Here is an 18,835-nt window from a genome sequence, read left to right on the forward strand (position 1 = left end):
TAACAATGTCCATATTCCTGACTTGGTACAGGACATTTTTAAAGGAACAAATGGTGGGTTGAACCTGGTTTGGCATGCCAAACCTCCCTCTTTTATGGCCATGTGAAATATAACATTAAAATGATAACACATCATTACAGGACTACAATATAAATAAATAGGAGAACACAATTGACAAAGAAACACACGAATAATAGCTCTAACAAAACGTTTCGTGAAATGGATATTTTCCCGGAATATTGTCGGACTTGTTCGGAATGTTATAAATAAAGTTTTGTCAAACTTCCCTCGATTGGCTGACATCATCCAATCATTTTCGTCGTTGATTCAGTTCACGTACAATTTTTCAAAATGGAGACCGTCGACACTACTACACCCGACAAAAAACTTAAAAATTTGTTGTCATCCTTCATTTCTAAACCCAAATATGAACAGAGTTCCAAAAGGTATCTTTCATCCCGAATGTTAAGCTAAACATACCTGAAAAATTGAATAGAATAACATTTATTGTTAATCACAGCGCACTTTCAGTTTCACATGTTTAAAAAAAAATTACGAATGGAAATTCGTGACTTAGTTTCAATTCACGGAAATAAAACTACAACTCAAATCAAGAATTTTGGTCAACTCTGTTCTGTACAAGCTCTTGCTACGAATACAGGAAAGACTTGACATGTTAGCTTTTCATCCTTTTTTTCTAGACCGAATTCATGTGTCCCTTTAATTATGCATATTCAGTCTAATAATTTACATTTGCTTTTTATTGCTTTTGCTATTTCTTTTTGTTTTTTTTTGTGCAATATAGAGACAGAAAGCAGTGCCCGTTCAAAACGGGAGATCACGGACAATTTGTTTGCGCTCATTTTTCGCATAATCTGTACCTCTCAGACATCCATTATTGTATACGCTTAGATAAACGCCTAAAACGTTTTTTTCTACATTTTCCTGTGCCTTGCTATGATCAACGACCTTTCTGAGTCCAAATAATCCACTTTTTTCAATATTCAATACATTTTGTACATTCTACTTTCATTCTCTGCAAGTTTGACATCTTGAAATATTTCGACCAGTCAACGTTGATTTCCCGGAACTCGGATCTGCTTCCTTCTGTATGAATAACACATGATACATGTATCTAATTATAACCTAATTTGTTATTAATATGCAAGAAGGTAGAAGATCCTAGTTACCGGAAATCAACGTCATGAACGTTGATTGGTCGAAATATTTCAAGATGTCACATTTTTCGATTATCAGGTACGTGCAAGTGGTTTTTACTGGTTTGTTTACAGTGCGTCATTACTGGTACCCATCATTTGTTGACAGTTCGTTTGTAATGTTAGCAAACATGATTTTTATTGCTATTACCATGATTACTGTTTCAAATATCAACTGTTAATGATTGCAATAAAAAGATTAAAGAACCGATATTAAATTACAGTGGGGCGTTCTAAAATATGATGTAAAAGGGGCATGACATCAGATTATTTGCCTAAAAAGGGAAGGGCGACAAGAACACCAGCAAGGCCCCATACCACACAGGAAACACTAATTAAAGGGACAATAGATATCTGTTAACAATAGGTCTTTTGAAATATACATTTGTATGTCACTGAGTGCACCATACCAAATGAAGCAAACAGTTTGTTAATTTTATATTCTTCTGCAGTGATCATGCGGATGAAAAAAGTGCACAAATATTCAGTTACATTGATTATTTTACTTTTTCAGAAAGCGATCTTTCACAGAAGAATTAACTGAGAGTAATGTTGCTGCTTCACATGATAAAGAAATTCAACAGCGTACATCATCTGGAGATAAAAGGAAGAATGTTGATTCCCAAGATGAAGAAGCTTTTTTCGAGAGGGTTGAATCATATGATGTATCCTTTTAGGCTTAACAATATGAAATAAGAATAAATGACATGAATAAAGTCCAAATGAAGCAGCTTTAGTCACTATATTTTACCATTGAAAAATGGGCAAAACTCATACCATTTAGTCAGATACATGAGATGAAATGCCCTACTTATAAATGTGAAATTTTATAAAATGAAAAGCACATACTGTAGCCTTAAATCATGAATCATGGCAATTAACAAAAAAAAATATGATACCAGGGATCTCCATGGATGAAAATTGAACGATAAAGGATACCTTTAAATAGACTTATTAAAAGGGGATATAGTTACGATACTGTTGTCAGGTCATTAAAGATTGCATATTTTGGCTTTAACATTGATTCACTGATAGGGTCTTTGCATCGGAACTAAACACATTTATTTCTAAAAAAACAGTTGTTGGCATGACACGGGTTATGTTCTTCTCATATATTTTATGATAGTATGATACTAAACCCCTAACGGGAGGGATTGTACCTGATATTCATATGATGAAGACATAATCTTTCAATCAGTTTAATTGAGGTCTGGAGCTGGCATGTCAGTTAACTGCTAGTAGTCTGTTGTTATTTATGTATTATTGTCATTTTATTTATTTTCTTTTGTTACATCTTTTGACATCAGACTCGGACTTCTCTTGAACTGAATTTTAATGTGCGTATTGTTATTCTTTTACTTTTCTACATTGGCTAGAGGTATAGGGGGAGGGTTGAGATCTCATAAACATGTTTAACCCCGCCGCAATTTTGCACCTGTCCCAAGTCAGGAGCGTCTGGCCTTTGTTAGTCTTGTATGATTTTTAAATTTTAGTTTCTTGTGTATAATTCGGAGTTTAGTATGACGTCCATTATCACTGTACTATTATGCATATTTTAGGGGCCAGCTGAAGGACACCTACGGGTGCGGGAATTCTCGCTACATTGAAGACCCATTGGTTGCCTTCGGCTGTTGTTTGCTCTATGGTCAGGTGGTTGTCGCTTTGACATATTCACCATTCCCTTTCTCAATTTTATTTCACCATCACAAACCGTGTCTACGCCGTACAGTGTAGCGTGATCGAAAATTTCATCCCTCCATGTAAGGAACGATGAACATGCTAATTCATAGCTTATTTAAATTATATTTTCATTATAGAAGTATCAATATTTTCATTAATTGCCGTTTGTAACCATGTTCAAATGCCAAGCCTTCATGCTCCCCCCTTAGTCGAGAATGACCAAAATCTGTCATGAAGGACCCTATGTAGTTTTCTTGCTATTTTTTTGGTAATTGTTATGGGAGTTAAAAATCATGCTTATTTTTCACGGACACTGTCAAATTCAGAAGTCATGAGCCCATTACTGGTATGGCTGATTTGCAGCAACAACAAAACGATTCGTACAGGTTATGTACAAGGTTGAAAAGATTTGTAATGCAAAGGTTGACAAATGAAAAGGTTTTTAATGACTTTATCTAGCAAATTGATGCTATGCAATATGCATCTTTCGAGTCTAAATATAAACCGGAAATGCAGATGGATCAATTTGATTGTAAACTACGAAATGAATTCAGACAGAATTACGATACGATATTTCTTCACAGTAAATATTTAAGTTTTTACTTTTTAACTTTAATCATAAACAGGCCATGGAGATCCCTGGAAACACAGCATTAAAAAAAACAATCACTGAATTACAGATTTTTGACTTAGAACAATCTCATATAGAATGTGAAGCAGTTTAATATGTTTGTGAGTGCTCAATTTTTTCTTAACCTGAGACATTATTGTAATAGCAAGACATAAGAATGCTTCTAAAATTTATAACTTTTGTCATTTTTAACACATAAACGTTATTATATTTCCATAGAGATTATTTGGCACTTACTAAATTTCTGTTTTTTTACTCCCTCTAATTATACAATATATACTGCATATATATATATCCTTTTTCAATATGATGTATGGCTACAAATTGTGTTGTGGAATTTCAAGACCAGTACATTTTCATGATTGAATTCTAATTTTATTAAAATGGATTTACATCTTTTGTTTGAATTAACTGATTAAGCCATTTCAATTGATATTTTATAGTATTCTCTATGTTGTGATGTTACACTTTTTTTCCAGATAAGGGTGACGGTTTGGTACCATTAAAACGTTTTTATATAAATTAGACCGTTGGTTTTCCCGTTAGAATGGTTTAATTTACACAAATAATTATGTGGGACCCTTTATACAATGGTTTTCATTTTATAATTGACTTAGATGGAGAGTTGTCTCATTTGCACTCATACCACATCTTCTTATATCTATTAATTACATATTTGTCTTAACTAATGTCAGATGATGTCATGGTTTGCCAAGCCATTAGACTTATCTCCCTTGATATGTTCAAGATATGGATGGAAGAATAAAGAAACAGACATGTTACAGTGTGTTGGATGTAAAGCAGTTCTGTGTGGTCAGCTACCAAAAAGAGCTAACAGTCTTATATGTAATTCATAATCATATTTTCAGTTGTATTATTAATGAATATACAAACAAGTATAATATTAAAGGCTTACTGTGGATTCATTTATTTATGGGTACCAATTTTTGCGGATGAAGGAAAACTTGAATGTTCATGGACATTTAATTTCGTGGTTTGCCGAAGTTTTTATAAAAACCTTTAGAAAATTTGCATTAGTTGAACATTTAATTTTGTGGTTCACCTATACCCACAAAATCCATGAAAATTGGTATCCAATGAAAAATAATGAATCCACAGTCTATTATAATCTTAAAACTAAACAGATCTTCAAAAGTTTACTGCATATGAATATTTTATAATTTTTGATAATTTCAAAAATTTTGATTAAAGGCGTAAATACTGAAAAGAATAGCTTAAGAAAAGTATCCTTTATAGCATGGATTTAAGCAATTATAGATTAATGTAATAATACATTTTCAAATCAAATTCTCCTTTGAAAGTTAACTGTGTGACCATATTGAAGGACCACATGCTACCAATAGGTAATTGTGTTATACAAGAAATTCGCACACATTTTGATAATGCCTGATTCATATGTACATGTACTGCATATCAAGTATCTTTTCATTGCCCTCATATTGCCTATGTATTGTATAGATCTCTTAAAAAATCTAACAACATCTCCTTCCAGATCATGAAAGCTGCATGAAACTAAAAGAAAGTCTTAGAACTGCACATCTGAAGTCTTGTTTTTGGCCAGCTTATCCAAGTCCAGGTATTTATAAGTTGAGAAATAAAAAAAAATAGCCAATTGAAAAATCTCACATTTGAGAAGTAATCATAATATTGACAGATTGTACAAGTATGTATGTTCTTAACCTCTGGAAACACCAGTTATTCAACTATATAATGAATTATTACAATGTTGTCAACTAATCAACTTGAAAATATACAAAAACTAACTTGTTTTGTAGGGGTAAACATTAGAATGCTGTCAGATATGAATAAATATTTCATGTGTTTGTATACTTTCTGTAAACATGGTAAACCACCTTTTTTTTTCGTGGATACTTTATTTCGTGTCCAGCCCTTTCTAGCCAACTTCGAGGCGATTTTATTTCACGATTTTCTAATTCATGTAATGTAATATGATAAGAAAATAAATGTTTGTGACGATTAATATTCACGTTATTTATCTACTCTCAAAAGTCGCGAAATTAAATTGCTCATGAAAATGAGTTGGTTTACAGTGTTATCTCTTGCAATATTCTTCAGTTTAAAACTTGATCAGTTCAACTAATACAACAAAAGTTTGAAGAGCCTTTGTGGCAGTAATAATAAACCTTTATATGTACTTTTCAGAAAGATATTCTTATATTCCAATCAAAGATAGAAGAAAACTTGTGGACTGTATAACTGAATACATAGATAGTCTACAAAAAGTTCAAAGTCGTCTACCTGAAATCTCACTGAAATCATTTGAAGAAAAGGTATGTTATTTTTTATAGAAGAAAACTGTTATCTTGCATTACCAAAAATAATTATCAAAAATTCTAAAAATATTGATCATATTTATCTTGGGAAATACTTAAACTAATCAGCTTCCAAAAAGGTTAAATAATGTTTCATAGGAGAATGTTTTACTATGTGGTACATGTTTTATATTCATTGATCATCAATTTCCTATTAACTAAATACTTAATTGGCCATGTATGTAATTTAATCACATTTGTCTAAGGAACTACAAATAAAATCTTTCTGAAAATCAGAATAAACTTACCTATGAGCATTCTTTGCCATATGAAGTCTATTTACATTCAATATGCATCAACTTCCTGTTGACCTGATAAATACTAAAAGTGCAATAGTTCACAATTCAACTTGTAAATTGCTAGAAACTATGTTAAAAACTCAGATTAAAAAAAAAAACTCTTAAGACAAAGACATCTCTTTTATGGGTACTTTCAAGCTGCTAAAATTTGTGGCTTTTACTGCACAAATTTACAAAAATGGAAACATGGTTATTTCTCTTCAGCTAATGAAATATTATAGTTTGCAATCAGTAAAATAGGACCATTTTAGCTCACATGACCCCATTGGTTCCATAGAATTAAGTGAGTTATTGTCACAATTTTTCTGTTATCCCTTCATCTGTCTTTAGACATTGCACATTTGTATCAGCTCATTTGAAACCACCAGTCTAGCTTGAATCAAACTAGACTGAAATTATATATGAAGGTCATTCATTTGAAAGTGATCATTTTGTTCTTGTCTACTGACATAACATATCCTCCAGTGGTAATTCTACAAGAAAAAAAAGTATAGAAGACTGATAAATTTCAAGATGCTCTTCAAATAGTTTTCATTTGATATATATTAGGTTTCAAACTTGATAGAATTTGTGGTATATAATTTATATTTGAACCTTTACATAACACCAAGGAAACTAAGAACCCCACAAATAATAACTAATCCATGGTATTTACATTTTGAACTTACAAATATAATCATTTTCTCCTGTAGGATTTATCAGCAAATCATTTAGAAGAAATGAAGTGTGCTGCTGAGAAACATTTAGAGAACCATAATTTAGACAACATTGATCTAGGAACATTTAGTATGGCCATCACTGGATGGAAAGTTAGGTAAGTCACAGTTCTCGGAATATGCTTTCTGGACGAACAAAAATAAATGAAATAAACATATAACCTTCAAGAGTAGTACCTCAAGATGCAAACTGGTTATGTGGACTTGGTAGATTTATTCAAATGGTTTATTTATTATTTTTTAAAGGGAAGATTAACAGACTATCAATTGCTGTGTTAGACAAATAGACAGTTTACCTGGTAACCAATAGGTACACAATTAGGTCAACATTCTAGGTTTCCTAAATTCCTTAAAAAATATTTCAGAGATAAATTTCAACAATTAAGGACACTCTGAAAAGCTCATTGTGATATAACAGGTTGGGGTGAAAAATCCCAAGATGCTCTGAAAGTTCAGTTCTTTGCAAATAGTCACTAAAGATATATAGCTTTATTCAATTGTCATCTGTTCTTTAAAACAGCACAACTAAGTTCAATAAATGACCTTTTACACACGAGGCAAGTGATTTTAAACAAGTGTTTGATTCATGTTTGATATTAATCATTTGTTTGTTTTGTCACTTTATTTTAGTTAGTCATTTAACATTTATTCCTTGTTTTATGTAAATAAAAACATTAATAATGAAGCCATATATTAACTGTTGAAAATGTTACTTCTGTGTAAAAACATGTATCATGTACCAAGTTCTGTTTTGAATATTATATGACCATTAAGTATGACATTTGTATGACCATTTCATGTATTTTGACTTTATTTTTTATTATGCATAAACATGATAAATTTGATTATTTTTAAAATATGTTTCTTAATCTGAAATTTCTCTTTGCAAGGAATGATGATGGGACAATTATTTTGAACAGAAAAGATTCTCACATTTTTTTCAATTGATAATCCTTTTTTAAACAATTATCTAATTATATACCAGTAATTTTTTTCTTCTTTTCAGTGATCCAAAGACAGGACTCATAGTTTGTCATTTTTGTAGACGAAAAGTAGGTTTATGGAATTACGCATGTAAAAATGTGGAAGACAGCTATATAGATGATTCAGTTTCTAGTGAGGAGTCTGAATCAGAAGCACAAAATTCTTCAAAGACTAATGGAGTTGAAATTGACAAAATATCTTCTCAAACAGCCAGCAAATCTCAATCAGATGAAGAAGAAGCTACTGGATCAAATGGAAATTCAGCTGACGACAAACCAATTGTTAGTCAACAGGATGACCAGCAATCACTGGAGAGTGGATTTAATTTTTCACAGCCTAATTTTTTGGACCCTTTGGCTAGTTCTGAATTACCTCCATCTTTATTTGAAGACAATCAGTTTATTTTTTCACAGCCAAGCTGTGTTATTAAAAATCTTAATCCTGTTAATGAGATGGATACGCCTGAAACAGGTCATGGTGATACACATGATAAGTGCAATAGTGATAATAAGGAAAGCCCGGTGAAAACAGACTTGGGAAGTCCTGCAAAGGCAGACAGTATAGAAACAATTAGTCATGAAAAAGTTAATAGGGATAGTGAAAAACGCAAAGACTCAAATTCAGTTGATGATGCACTAACGTTAAAATCGGCATCTCAAACAAATCAAGACTCAGTTAGTCTGATAAACAATATATCTGCCCAGAATGGTAGTCAACGGCTAGGACAGGACACAGAAAGTCAGCCTAGAAGAAAGAAATTAAAAGTGGTAGGTTGAGCGTTTACAAATTATGTACATTAATGAATGAAATGAAGAATATGTACAATTGTGTACCTAAAAACCTATGGTATTCTATAAAAATATATAAAGAAATATATGTACAAGACAACATTTATCACTAGTTGACAAAAATGCGATATTCTTAGAACTTTAATTAATTGCTAAGAAACACTTGACAAAAACAATTTATGAAAACAACTTCATTTGAAAGTGTTGCCATTTCTTCTACTTAGATATGTAAGTTTATGATTTTATTTTTACCTCAAACAGGCCAAAATCAAAACTTGAATATCAATTAATTCAGTTATGAATGTACATGTATATAGCTGTTTATTCTTTGCATATTGTTTGTCCAAATTAAAAATTTTAAAGAAAAATCAACAAGTGATCTTTTCTGTAGTCTGTATCCCTAAGTGACTTTCCCTTTTCCCAAAAAAAAATTTAAACAAACCATAAAAAACAAAGTATATATTTCATAGTGTAGCAAGCAATGCTGATCAGTAACATGAGTAAGGTCATAGGATTTTGTAGGTATGAGAACGTCATTTATTATTGATTTTAATCAGTTGTGGACAATTCAAGAAGCTTATGTTATTTTCAGGTGAAGAAGGATCATTTCAACCCATTGGAAGAACACAGATATTGGTGTCCTTGGATTAACAAATTACCAGAACAAATAAGTTACTCACCACAGAAGATCTCAGAAATGTCCCAAAGTGAAAGGGGAAAATCAAGTTATCCATGGGAACATGTCTTACAAGTTATATGTCCATCCTTTTTTGATGTGCCTCAGGAAGATTCCATGTCTGAACATTTCAAGCAAGTAAGTTACATGTAACAATGGTAATTGATTATTTTGCCAATTAAGGTGGTACCTAACACTACAGGGAGATAACTCTTTAAAGTCAGCTAAACGTTTTAATTACGTTGTGTTGTAAAAGGAATATTAAGCTTCTCAATGATCAAAATTGGTGTTTGTCAAATTACTATATAACCAGTGTAATTTTTCTGACAAAACGGTTGGTTCAAAAAATTTTTAATTTTTATATTTTTGTCAAAGGGTCAAAGTAAATACTTTGTCAAAATTTTATGAAAATTAAACGAGCCAAATTAATTTTAGTGAAAGTGTTGGGTACTACCTTAAGAAATAATGAAATCATCAAAAAATAAGCTTCAGATTGGAATCAGTTTATATAGATTAGACCATTGGTATTCCCGTTTGAATTATTAATAAAACAGATTGTACTTGCTTTAAAATGTCATCAGTCTTATTTCCTGTAAATTCCCCAAATTCAACAAATTGCAAATAATCAAAAAGATGTTTAAATAAGGCTTCATATAGGTTAAGGCTATCAAAATGGGGAAAATATGTAGGACTCGGAGGTGCGATGGGGACGCTGAAGTGCGATGGGGACGCTGAAGTGCGATGGTCACGCTGAAGTGCGATGGTCCAAGCCGAAGTACGATGGTCCTTTCGCTGAAGTGCGATGGTTTGGCTTGACGTTCAAATATTGTGACGTTTTATAATATAACGTTTTTAAAAATACAACATTGATTTGCAAGCAGGATGATATGATTTTGTAGATGAAGGTTTCATGCTCACAAAGGAAATGAAAGGAAAAAGAAAAAAACGAACGATTTAAGTCCCAAACTGATTTGAGCATAACATGTCGATGTTACAAAAATATTTTTAACCATGCCAGGCAGCAAAATAAGTTGAGCAACGGGGCTGAAAGATGAATTTGGTCAGCGTATGGGTTATCCTATGTTCGGAATAATGTTGCACGATAATGATTCAACTGAAATAAAGTATACTGATATAATTTTAAATATTGATGTTAAATTATCATTAAGTAACAAAGCTTCACGTGATTTTATGTGGACAATTTAATAAAAAAAAAAAAATAATTGAGAGTATTAGCAATGTTTTTGTTAATGTTGTTTAATCTCGAGATAAATCCTGATTTGTAAAAACACCGTCGCTCTAGCAGGGCTCACACTACTTCAGAATTATAGGGAGAAGTGACTTCTCTTTTTGAAACTGATAGGGAGAAGTGGTGAGATTTGAAAGAGAAGTGCTCATTCGTGCGGTGCGCTACAATGTTTGGATTTTACTATAGTATAAAGGGTCATATGTAAATAATGTTCTTTTTATATTATTCAATTCATATCTGAGTATACAATTAAAGTAACATTTCAAATTAAAAGTTATTTAAGTTTAACTAAGGTTTTGAGAAACTACAATCTAAATATTTATATCTAGCACTAAAAAAATTTTTTTTTATTTTAAAAAATGTAAAGAAATTATAATATATCAATTACAATTTAATTCAAATCTATCTTGTGTATGAAATTCAGTGTTTCTCATAAAAAAATATAAAAGTTATTAAGCTGGGCCATAATATAATTAATAGTCTCAGAGTTGAGCAACTTTGAAACAATCCATAAAAAATATAGGGAATTATATACACCAATCAATGAGATGTAACCAAAAGTCTCTTAATGCGTGTGGAATACGTAATTTTTCCCTTTGGATCAATATTCTTCTGTCAGCTGTTCCATATTCCATCCGTGCGTCCGTAGTAATTATTGTAAAAGTACGGATTTCGGTCACAGCTGGTCCGGTTCAGATCCGTAGTTTAGAAATCGGTCAATGGCGGACGAATGCAAGAAAATTTACAAAAATAAACGATGTTTGACAAGTTATTTGGAAAGGAACATGACGTTTTTAATGCAATAAATGGATTGAACATTTACTGGAGGCAACTTTTATCACGTTTAAATGAAGTAACAAACTTATTTTGCCGCCGAAATTTAGGTTGATGTACGTTTTCGAGTAACAACCACCGGAACTTGCGGAAATGCACGAAGTGATTTAAAGTTGTATTTTTATCAAATAACCTGCTACACACTGCAAAAACAATGCTTCAGTCTCTTTTCTTAAGATGATCAATCGTTTAGGTCTAAAGGAGTAGGGGCTATAACAGCCTAAAATGGCCCCAGATTTTCAAAAAAATAAAAAGTTATATTTTGCCGATTTTTTGCGATAATTTACTAAAACATGATTCATAGAGTTGAGAAGTGTTGTTGCAGTAAAAAAAAACATGTTGATGACGTCATAATGGTGGGTGTTAATGACGTCAAATTATAGAAATGTACAAAAAATAACAAAAATACTATGTTCTTTCTCTATTTTGACCAACGCACCATGCTTGCACCAAAGAAAAAAATTAATATGTTGTTAAGCATGTACTTTTGAAACATCCCCTAAAAATTCTTTTTGGTGCAAGATTGGTGCGATACTTTAATTTAACTTTTTCATTTTCAAGCAGTGCAATACTAGCCTAGGATAGTGGCTTTACAGTGAGATTCTTCTACCAAAACCCGATTTGTGCATTCCTATTTCTTGAATATTCTTAACTTTTAATTACCAAAAAATAAAAACATGTCTGGAAACATTAAGAATTTATTCAAATTATTTATTGAGACTTAGTACGTAAAAAAATCTTACTGAAAAACAACGAATTTGTACGGTTACTTCTAGATTGTAGACTGCGATAACGGATAAGCCCGGATTAAAAAAAAAGCCAATTTTGCCAACAATAACTTTGCTTATCTTATTGGGTTATAGTGCCTCAATCTTGATAATAATTTGTAGTAGATCGTTGTACTAAGATCTATAATGATACAAAATACAGTCATTCAAGTCTAGAGGTTTCGGAACTCCGTTTTAAACTTTCCGCACTTGTGGTTCGATCATGATTATCATGATTATGCGGATCTGCAAAGTGGTGACATAAATACTGTAACAACAAATCTGAAATATCGGTATGATTACGTTTATTGTAAGCAGAAAGGTGAAGAATATGGTGCTGTTTGACTTAATTGGAGGTAAATATGAGAAATATAAAAAAAAAATGTTAGAAATAGTTAAAGAATTGAAGTCAGAATCGATCAATGAAGCGAACATGAATTTAAAACAAAATGAACACAACGCTATACTTTTTTTTACATTCCAGTGAGAAACTTCATTCAAAAGTATTTGTCTCGATCTTTACAAAATCAAAGCGAAAGAAACCGGCAAATAAAAAACTAAGAAAAACTGGGGGAAAAAAAGAAAACTCGTCGGTCTCTGTGTGTTTGTAGTAACAGACCAAGGTTTTTGCAATAAATGTTAAATCATATAATTTTTGAGCAAATATAATTCTAAAGAAGTGTATAAAAGAAATCAGACATGTAGTTTACACAGTATTAATAAAAACAAGTTTACGCTTGCAGACGTCAAACTTATAACGCGATAGATTTCCACCAGTTTTAAATAGTAATATTTACTGAAATATATTGTGTCAGTTTTCATAGCTGCGATCGTTAGGTCGTGGCGTTTGGAGATTGCCGTCTGAGTTCGTATCTCACACATACCGAATTTTTTTCTTTTTTGTTTTTTTCTTTCAAAAGAAACAGAGTTGTATAATTTATGTTACATGACAACATTAAATAATGTTTTTTAACGAACTCAATTATTTTCACTTTGTTGATTGAACTCTTTATAGACTATCTGTAATAAAATCCGATGTTGTCATACTCTGGTATCAGAACGAAAATTAACAGCTTCTTTAAATGAGATTGTTTTTATACTATACTAAAAAAAACTATATTTTGTTTCAGACTCTTTTTTTTATGAAGAAGATAGAAGAAACATATTAATCTACCAATATTAATAGACAAGGTATGTGTGATAATACGCCTATATCTAAAGTAATCATTATACTGCAATACGAAGATTCATTATACCACATCTATTCTTTGTGCATGCTTTAAACAGTGTACATCAGAGCATACTAGTTGCACATACAATGTCAATGGTGCATCTCAAAGGATAGGACAATTTACAGCGATTCGCATACGTCTACTAATATATAAATAATAATAACTGTTTATGGTTCTCTTTTCGTTTTATTTTTTTTTCAAATCGCATTCTCTATTAAAAATAGTATAACAGATTTGAGCTCTACGAGTAGTTGAAGCAGATAAATCACAGAATAAAATATAAAATAAAATAGAATAGATATGATTAAATACGAATACTAACATTCACGTTTTCTTTTATTATTTAAATGTAACAATTCGTAATTCATTGTCTCGTTTAGTTGTAGTGTGTTGTTAGTTTGCTGTCTACTCCATGATTTCTTCATATTTGAACGGGTTTAATTTTAAGCTGAATTTAAAACAGTACACGCACAGTTTCAAAATAGAAAAAAATATTAATGATTTACTTGTAATTGAAATTGAATTTCTTTGTTAATTCCAATAATATTCTATTTCATCTTTCAGGATATGTCTAAAGTAGCACGATTTACGTGTGTTCTCTGTACTAAGAGGACAAAAAATCATGATAGACGGTTTCTTGGTGGAGAAGGTAATAAAGGACTACGCAAATACTTGTACAAATATTTTTTCCTTAATGTTGATAGTTGTGATGTTATATGTGGAGCATGTAGACGTAAATATTACAGACAATATGATGACAAGTCAATTACCAATGCTAAACCAGACAAACAGGTACTACCAGCAGCAAGCACATCACAACAGACACTTGTTTCGCCTAAAACTATAACGTTGTCGCTGTCTTCAATAGGTGGAAGCCACTCAACCTGCTTCGTTTGCAGGAAACGAGGTCCTAAACTAATTGTTGTTTCTTCCTCAACAAGGCTAACTACATTTGTACAAAATAATATTATAATACCTGCAGGAGCGAGATGTTGCCCTGGTCATATTTCTGATGAGAATTTCAGTGAACAAGCCATTGAATGTTTATCTGACTTAAGAAAAACAACAGATTTTAACCGAAGTGATATTTTGGACCTTCTTCAAAAAATAAGAAACCTACTCCTAAAAAATGAAGACAAAAGATTGAATTTTGATAAAGACTCCACATTAAGTGATGCAGAGTACATCAGTTTAACAGGCATTGATAAAACATCATTCAGTGATTTAGCATCACATCTCGTTTCAATTAGAGATACGAAGGTGCGTAGTTCAAGAACATGCTTAGGCATTTTTTTGACAAAAATGCGGTCAGGTATGTCCAACAAACTTATGGCAACTATTTTTAACGTAGGAAAAGATTCGATCCGCCGAGCAGTTACAACAGTCAGAAAAAATCTTATGCAGACATTCGTACCAAAGCACTTAGGATTCAACCATATTTCTAGAGAGAACTTAATTGAAAACCATACTAGACCTCTTGCCCAGACATTATTTGGCAATGAATTCAATCCTGCAATTCTTGTAATTGACGGAACATACATATATATCCAGAAAAGCGGTCAATTTCAGTTTCAACGCCGTACATTCAGCATGCATAAGCATCGGCCTCTTGTCAAACCCATGGTTTTCGTAACCACTACAGGTTATTTTGTCAGCGTTATGGGTCCATACCTGGCAGATAGTAAAAATAATGACGCCAATATACTTAAGCATATAATTGCCTCAGACAATGAGCAGATTAAAAGTTGGTTGCAGAAAGATGATGTTTTCATTGTTGACCGTGGATTTCGGGACTCAATTGATCTGCTTGAGGAATTAGGAATACAAACAGAAATGCCTTCGTTCTTAAAGAAAGGCCAGGCACAGTTTACTACAGAAGAAAGCAATACTTCAAGATTAATAACAAAGATTCGCTGGGTAGTTGAATCCGCAAATGGCAGAATTAAGACATGGGTGTTCTTTAACCATGTGATGCCTAACTCACAAATACCGTATATTGGAGATTACCTACGCATTGTATGCTCAATATGCAACAAGTATTTCAAACCACTTAGTTCTGGTGATCCAGAGGAAGACCAATTACTTGGATGTAAAATGATTTATCTTTCTAAGCAAAATAATCTCCTTAAAGAAAAAATTGAGTCGGAAAATCTTGACCGCATTAGATCTAATTCTACTACTTGGTGTAAGATTGATGCTGCGTCTATTGCATTTCCTTCTATTACTGAAGAAGATCTCAGAAACCTTACCTTAGGCGTTTACCAGATAAAATTGGCTAAATCATACGTAGCTGAACATGTTACTGAAAACAGTGACTTTGAGGTACTAGTACATAAACAGGAAAACAATTTGATATGTGCAAAAATCCAAAGTAGACATGTTTCATCTAAAGCTCATTTGTTATGGATTCAATACGATGAAGTGACTGTTCTTGGCTGGTTCTGCAAATGTCGTGCTGGAGCAAGAGTAGTTGGTATGTGTGCACACGTTTCGGCAGTTATCTGGTATTTAGGGTATGCTCGCTGTTTGGACATACCCTATTGTTCTGGTGACGATTGGACAAAATATCTCATAGATGCACGTAATATGCCAGAACCCGAAATTATTGATGAAAGTGATGAAAGTGACTGCGTTGAAGAATGATTGTGTAGCTCATGTCAACTTTTATGTTATGTGCTAAAATATTTTTATATCATGATGTTAGCAATCTATCATATTAAATCTTTCTTTGTTGAGAGTTATGACAACAAAAAGGTTACACATGTCAACCCCTTTCACGATTTCAAGAGTATGATATCTTACATAGAAGAAATCTTCGATAAATATGTTGAATTGGGCCTTATACTAGTGCATTTTATTCGTCTTTGAGTTTGACTGTTCATTTGGTATCTATTGTCCCGCTTTTTTTAACATCTTGATATTGTAATTAAAGTTTTTAATGTTATAGTCATATTTAAAATATTAATGTATATATATGTAGTATGTCTGTATTACTGAAAACCATCTGTTCATTTACATAACTTAGAATTTAATCACTTTTAAAGGGTTTCATTCCATAAAAAGTTCTATTGAATAAATAAATAGTACTTGTTAAATAGTGGTTTACACAGACATTCTTTTCACCACAACAAACATAAGTTACAGCAGCCATCAGTAATTGTGGTGGGCATTTGAGGCATTTTCGCTCCTTCAAATTACAATTTTAACATATTGATGTTGTTGATAGGTAGCGGTTACTGTGGAAATACAAAATGCTATGTGTTTTAACTCTGTTGAACAGTTTCTAATTAAACTATTTGCAGTTGTTCTTGTTCAAAATGACATATGCATACTCACAGCCGGACACACAGAAAAAATTACAGATATACTAGATGAAATAATATAAACATATTCTACAAATTCTTTACGTTTCAAGACTATTGGTTAATTTGTGGTTAAATATACATGAACTAATGTCATTTTCAAAAAGCATCGACCAAACTGTCTGCTATTTCAGAAACAACAATTAAAAAAAGACTTTTGATTTTTTAAGATGAAACAAAATTTCCACACACGGTAAAAAAAGGGTAAGATTTTGTATCGTCATATTTTTGAAACCATGGTAACATATACTATGGTAAATACAAATAATCGAGACCACAAAAGAGAAAGTATCTAACTATTTATTCTTATAACGTCTTTTTGTGTGTTTTGTATATAATAAGGTATCTTTGTTTTGATTTTTTAACTCAAATACGTGCAATAATAACAACACTAGTTTCAAAATTGATTAAAAATTCGTTTTTGGTATTAATAAAGGGGTTCACTTTGATGACGTCATACACAGTGATTTCAAGTAATATATACAAAATATATATATTTTTGGAAAGCAGACACCTATAGGATATTTTGAGAAAAAAATTGTCTACTTTTGAAGTGGGGCCGATTTTGACCCTTAAAGCCCCTACTCCTTTCTTTATTATCAAAAAAATATAATGTTTCATCAACTTGGTAAAAATTGAAAATGTCCGATGACGGAAGCGACTGAAAGCGAGTATCGTCAAGAACAGGGCGACTTGTTTTCGCTTTTGGGGGTCAGGGAAAGCGAAGTGACGATCGGGAAAGCGACTTCTTTGCCCAAGTCGCCTGGTAGCGTGAGCCCTGCGCTCTAGTCTTTTTTGTTACCGTTACAGTGATTATTGCCTGAAACAAAGTAGGCCGAAATTACCCTGACTGCTCCCTACGTGTACTTCCTAAAATAACAAATAGGAATAATTGTTGTTATCAATTTCTAAATTTTGTCATAACATAAACCCTGCTTACTGTTACCGTATAGACAAACACGCTCATTTTTTTTTTGTTCAGTTCACCCTTGAGCATCTTAATCTGACTCTATATTCCTGCGTGATAATCGGAAAATTGGCAAATTTAAAATTACATTAACAAAAATCAAAATTAAAATCTTTCGTTTGACTTGAACGGAAATTAAAAGATCTTCCAAACGCGAAGCTACATTGTAGCAGCTATTTTTGTAAAATCTAATTTTAAAATTTGATTTCATTTTACATGTTCGTAATTAAACTTTTATTTTTTACTTAATGTGACAGGTAGACCATCGCACTATAGCGTAACCACCACCGCACTTCAGCGTAGATATCAACAAGTTAACGTCATAATGTCACCATCGCACTTCAGCGTGTTAACCATCGCACTTCAGCGTATACCATCGCACTTCAGCGTGACCATCGCAGTTCGGAGTACCATCGCGGTTCCGAGTCCTACAAATATATTAAATTTGACACATATGAGTTGGGGAAACAGTAGTTTGATGTTTGTTGTTAGTATTAAACATTTTTTTTGTATTTCAGAGGAAAGGAACTAACAAAAACTTTTATGTCTTTCTAAATAGTCAAATAATCAATAACCAAATCTGGTGATATTTTTTAAGTAACATTTCATTTATTATTTTACAGCATTCTCCAGTGGCAGGATTGAGGCAGCTTAGAAAGTTGATGAAAGACTGGTCAAATTGATTAAACAGGAAAGACATCTACTACCGGTGCAGTTTAGATCTTTTGAAGAATCTGATTTTCAATTGTGCATCGACTGCTTTAAAAAAAAAAAATTTAGGCATAATACTTATAATGTACAATTTACAACAACAAAAATATCTTGTACACTAACAATTTACACTTTTTTAGCTGAGAATTTATTGTAAATCAGCATGTTTCAAATTTTTTTTGTGTCATATGTGTATTTTCATACTTTAGTGCTATTTTTCAAATCATCTCAACTTCATCTTATGACTTTGTTATTTAAAAGCTCTCTAGTATTTTATTGTTTCTAGATTTTGTAATCAGGAGCAAAAATTGCAATATTTTTGTAAGTCAGGAATATTACATTTGCTTTTCATTTGTTCGATTTTATTT

The 18,835-nt window shown here is 31.9% G+C and overlaps 2 protein-coding genes across 2 annotated transcripts; both read left to right on the top strand.

Moving 5' to 3' along the window:
* The first annotated feature begins 322 nt into the window (after positions 1-322).
* On the top strand, positions 323-18,444 carry LOC143075547 (uncharacterized). The gene is made up of 9 exons (XM_076250997.1): positions 323-446; positions 1,732-1,882; positions 4,224-4,374; positions 5,042-5,125; positions 5,713-5,840; positions 6,874-6,995; positions 7,904-8,648; positions 9,262-9,483; positions 18,380-18,444. The coding sequence occupies exons 1-9, from the start codon at positions 352-354 to the stop codon at positions 18,437-18,439; spliced, it is 1,758 nt and encodes a 585-aa protein (XP_076107112.1). The 5' UTR covers positions 323-351; the 3' UTR covers positions 18,440-18,444.
* Positions 12,202-16,522, top strand: LOC143075538 (uncharacterized). The gene is made up of 3 exons (XM_076250984.1): positions 12,202-12,551; positions 13,326-13,386; positions 13,992-16,522. The coding sequence occupies exon 3, from the start codon at positions 13,995-13,997 to the stop codon at positions 16,068-16,070; it is 2,076 nt and encodes a 691-aa protein (XP_076107099.1). The 5' UTR covers positions 12,202-12,551; positions 13,326-13,386; positions 13,992-13,994; the 3' UTR covers positions 16,071-16,522.
* Positions 18,445-18,835: the final 391 nt, after the last annotated feature.

This window comes from Mytilus galloprovincialis, chromosome 1 (genome assembly GCF_965363235.1).
Source record: "Mytilus galloprovincialis chromosome 1, xbMytGall1.hap1.1, whole genome shotgun sequence".
Classification (NCBI taxonomy): domain Eukaryota; kingdom Metazoa; phylum Mollusca; class Bivalvia; order Mytilida; family Mytilidae; genus Mytilus; species Mytilus galloprovincialis.

Bases quoted from the DNA above. Each gene is read 5' to 3' on its own strand.
- LOC143075547 (XM_076250997.1), top strand. From the start codon at position 352: ATGGAGACCGTCGACACTACTACACCCGACAAAAAACTTAAAAATTTG. The intron at 447-1,731 runs GTATCTTTCATC...TTACTTTTTCAG, and splicing joins TATGAACAGAGTTCCAAAAG to AAAGCGATCTTTCACAGAAG. The intron at 9,484-18,379 runs GTAAGTTACATG...ATTATTTTACAG, and splicing joins TGTCTGAACATTTCAAGCAA to CATTCTCCAGTGGCAGGATT.
- LOC143075538 (XM_076250984.1), top strand. From the start codon at position 13,995: ATGTCTAAAGTAGCACGATTTACGTGTGTTCTCTGTACTAAGAGGACA.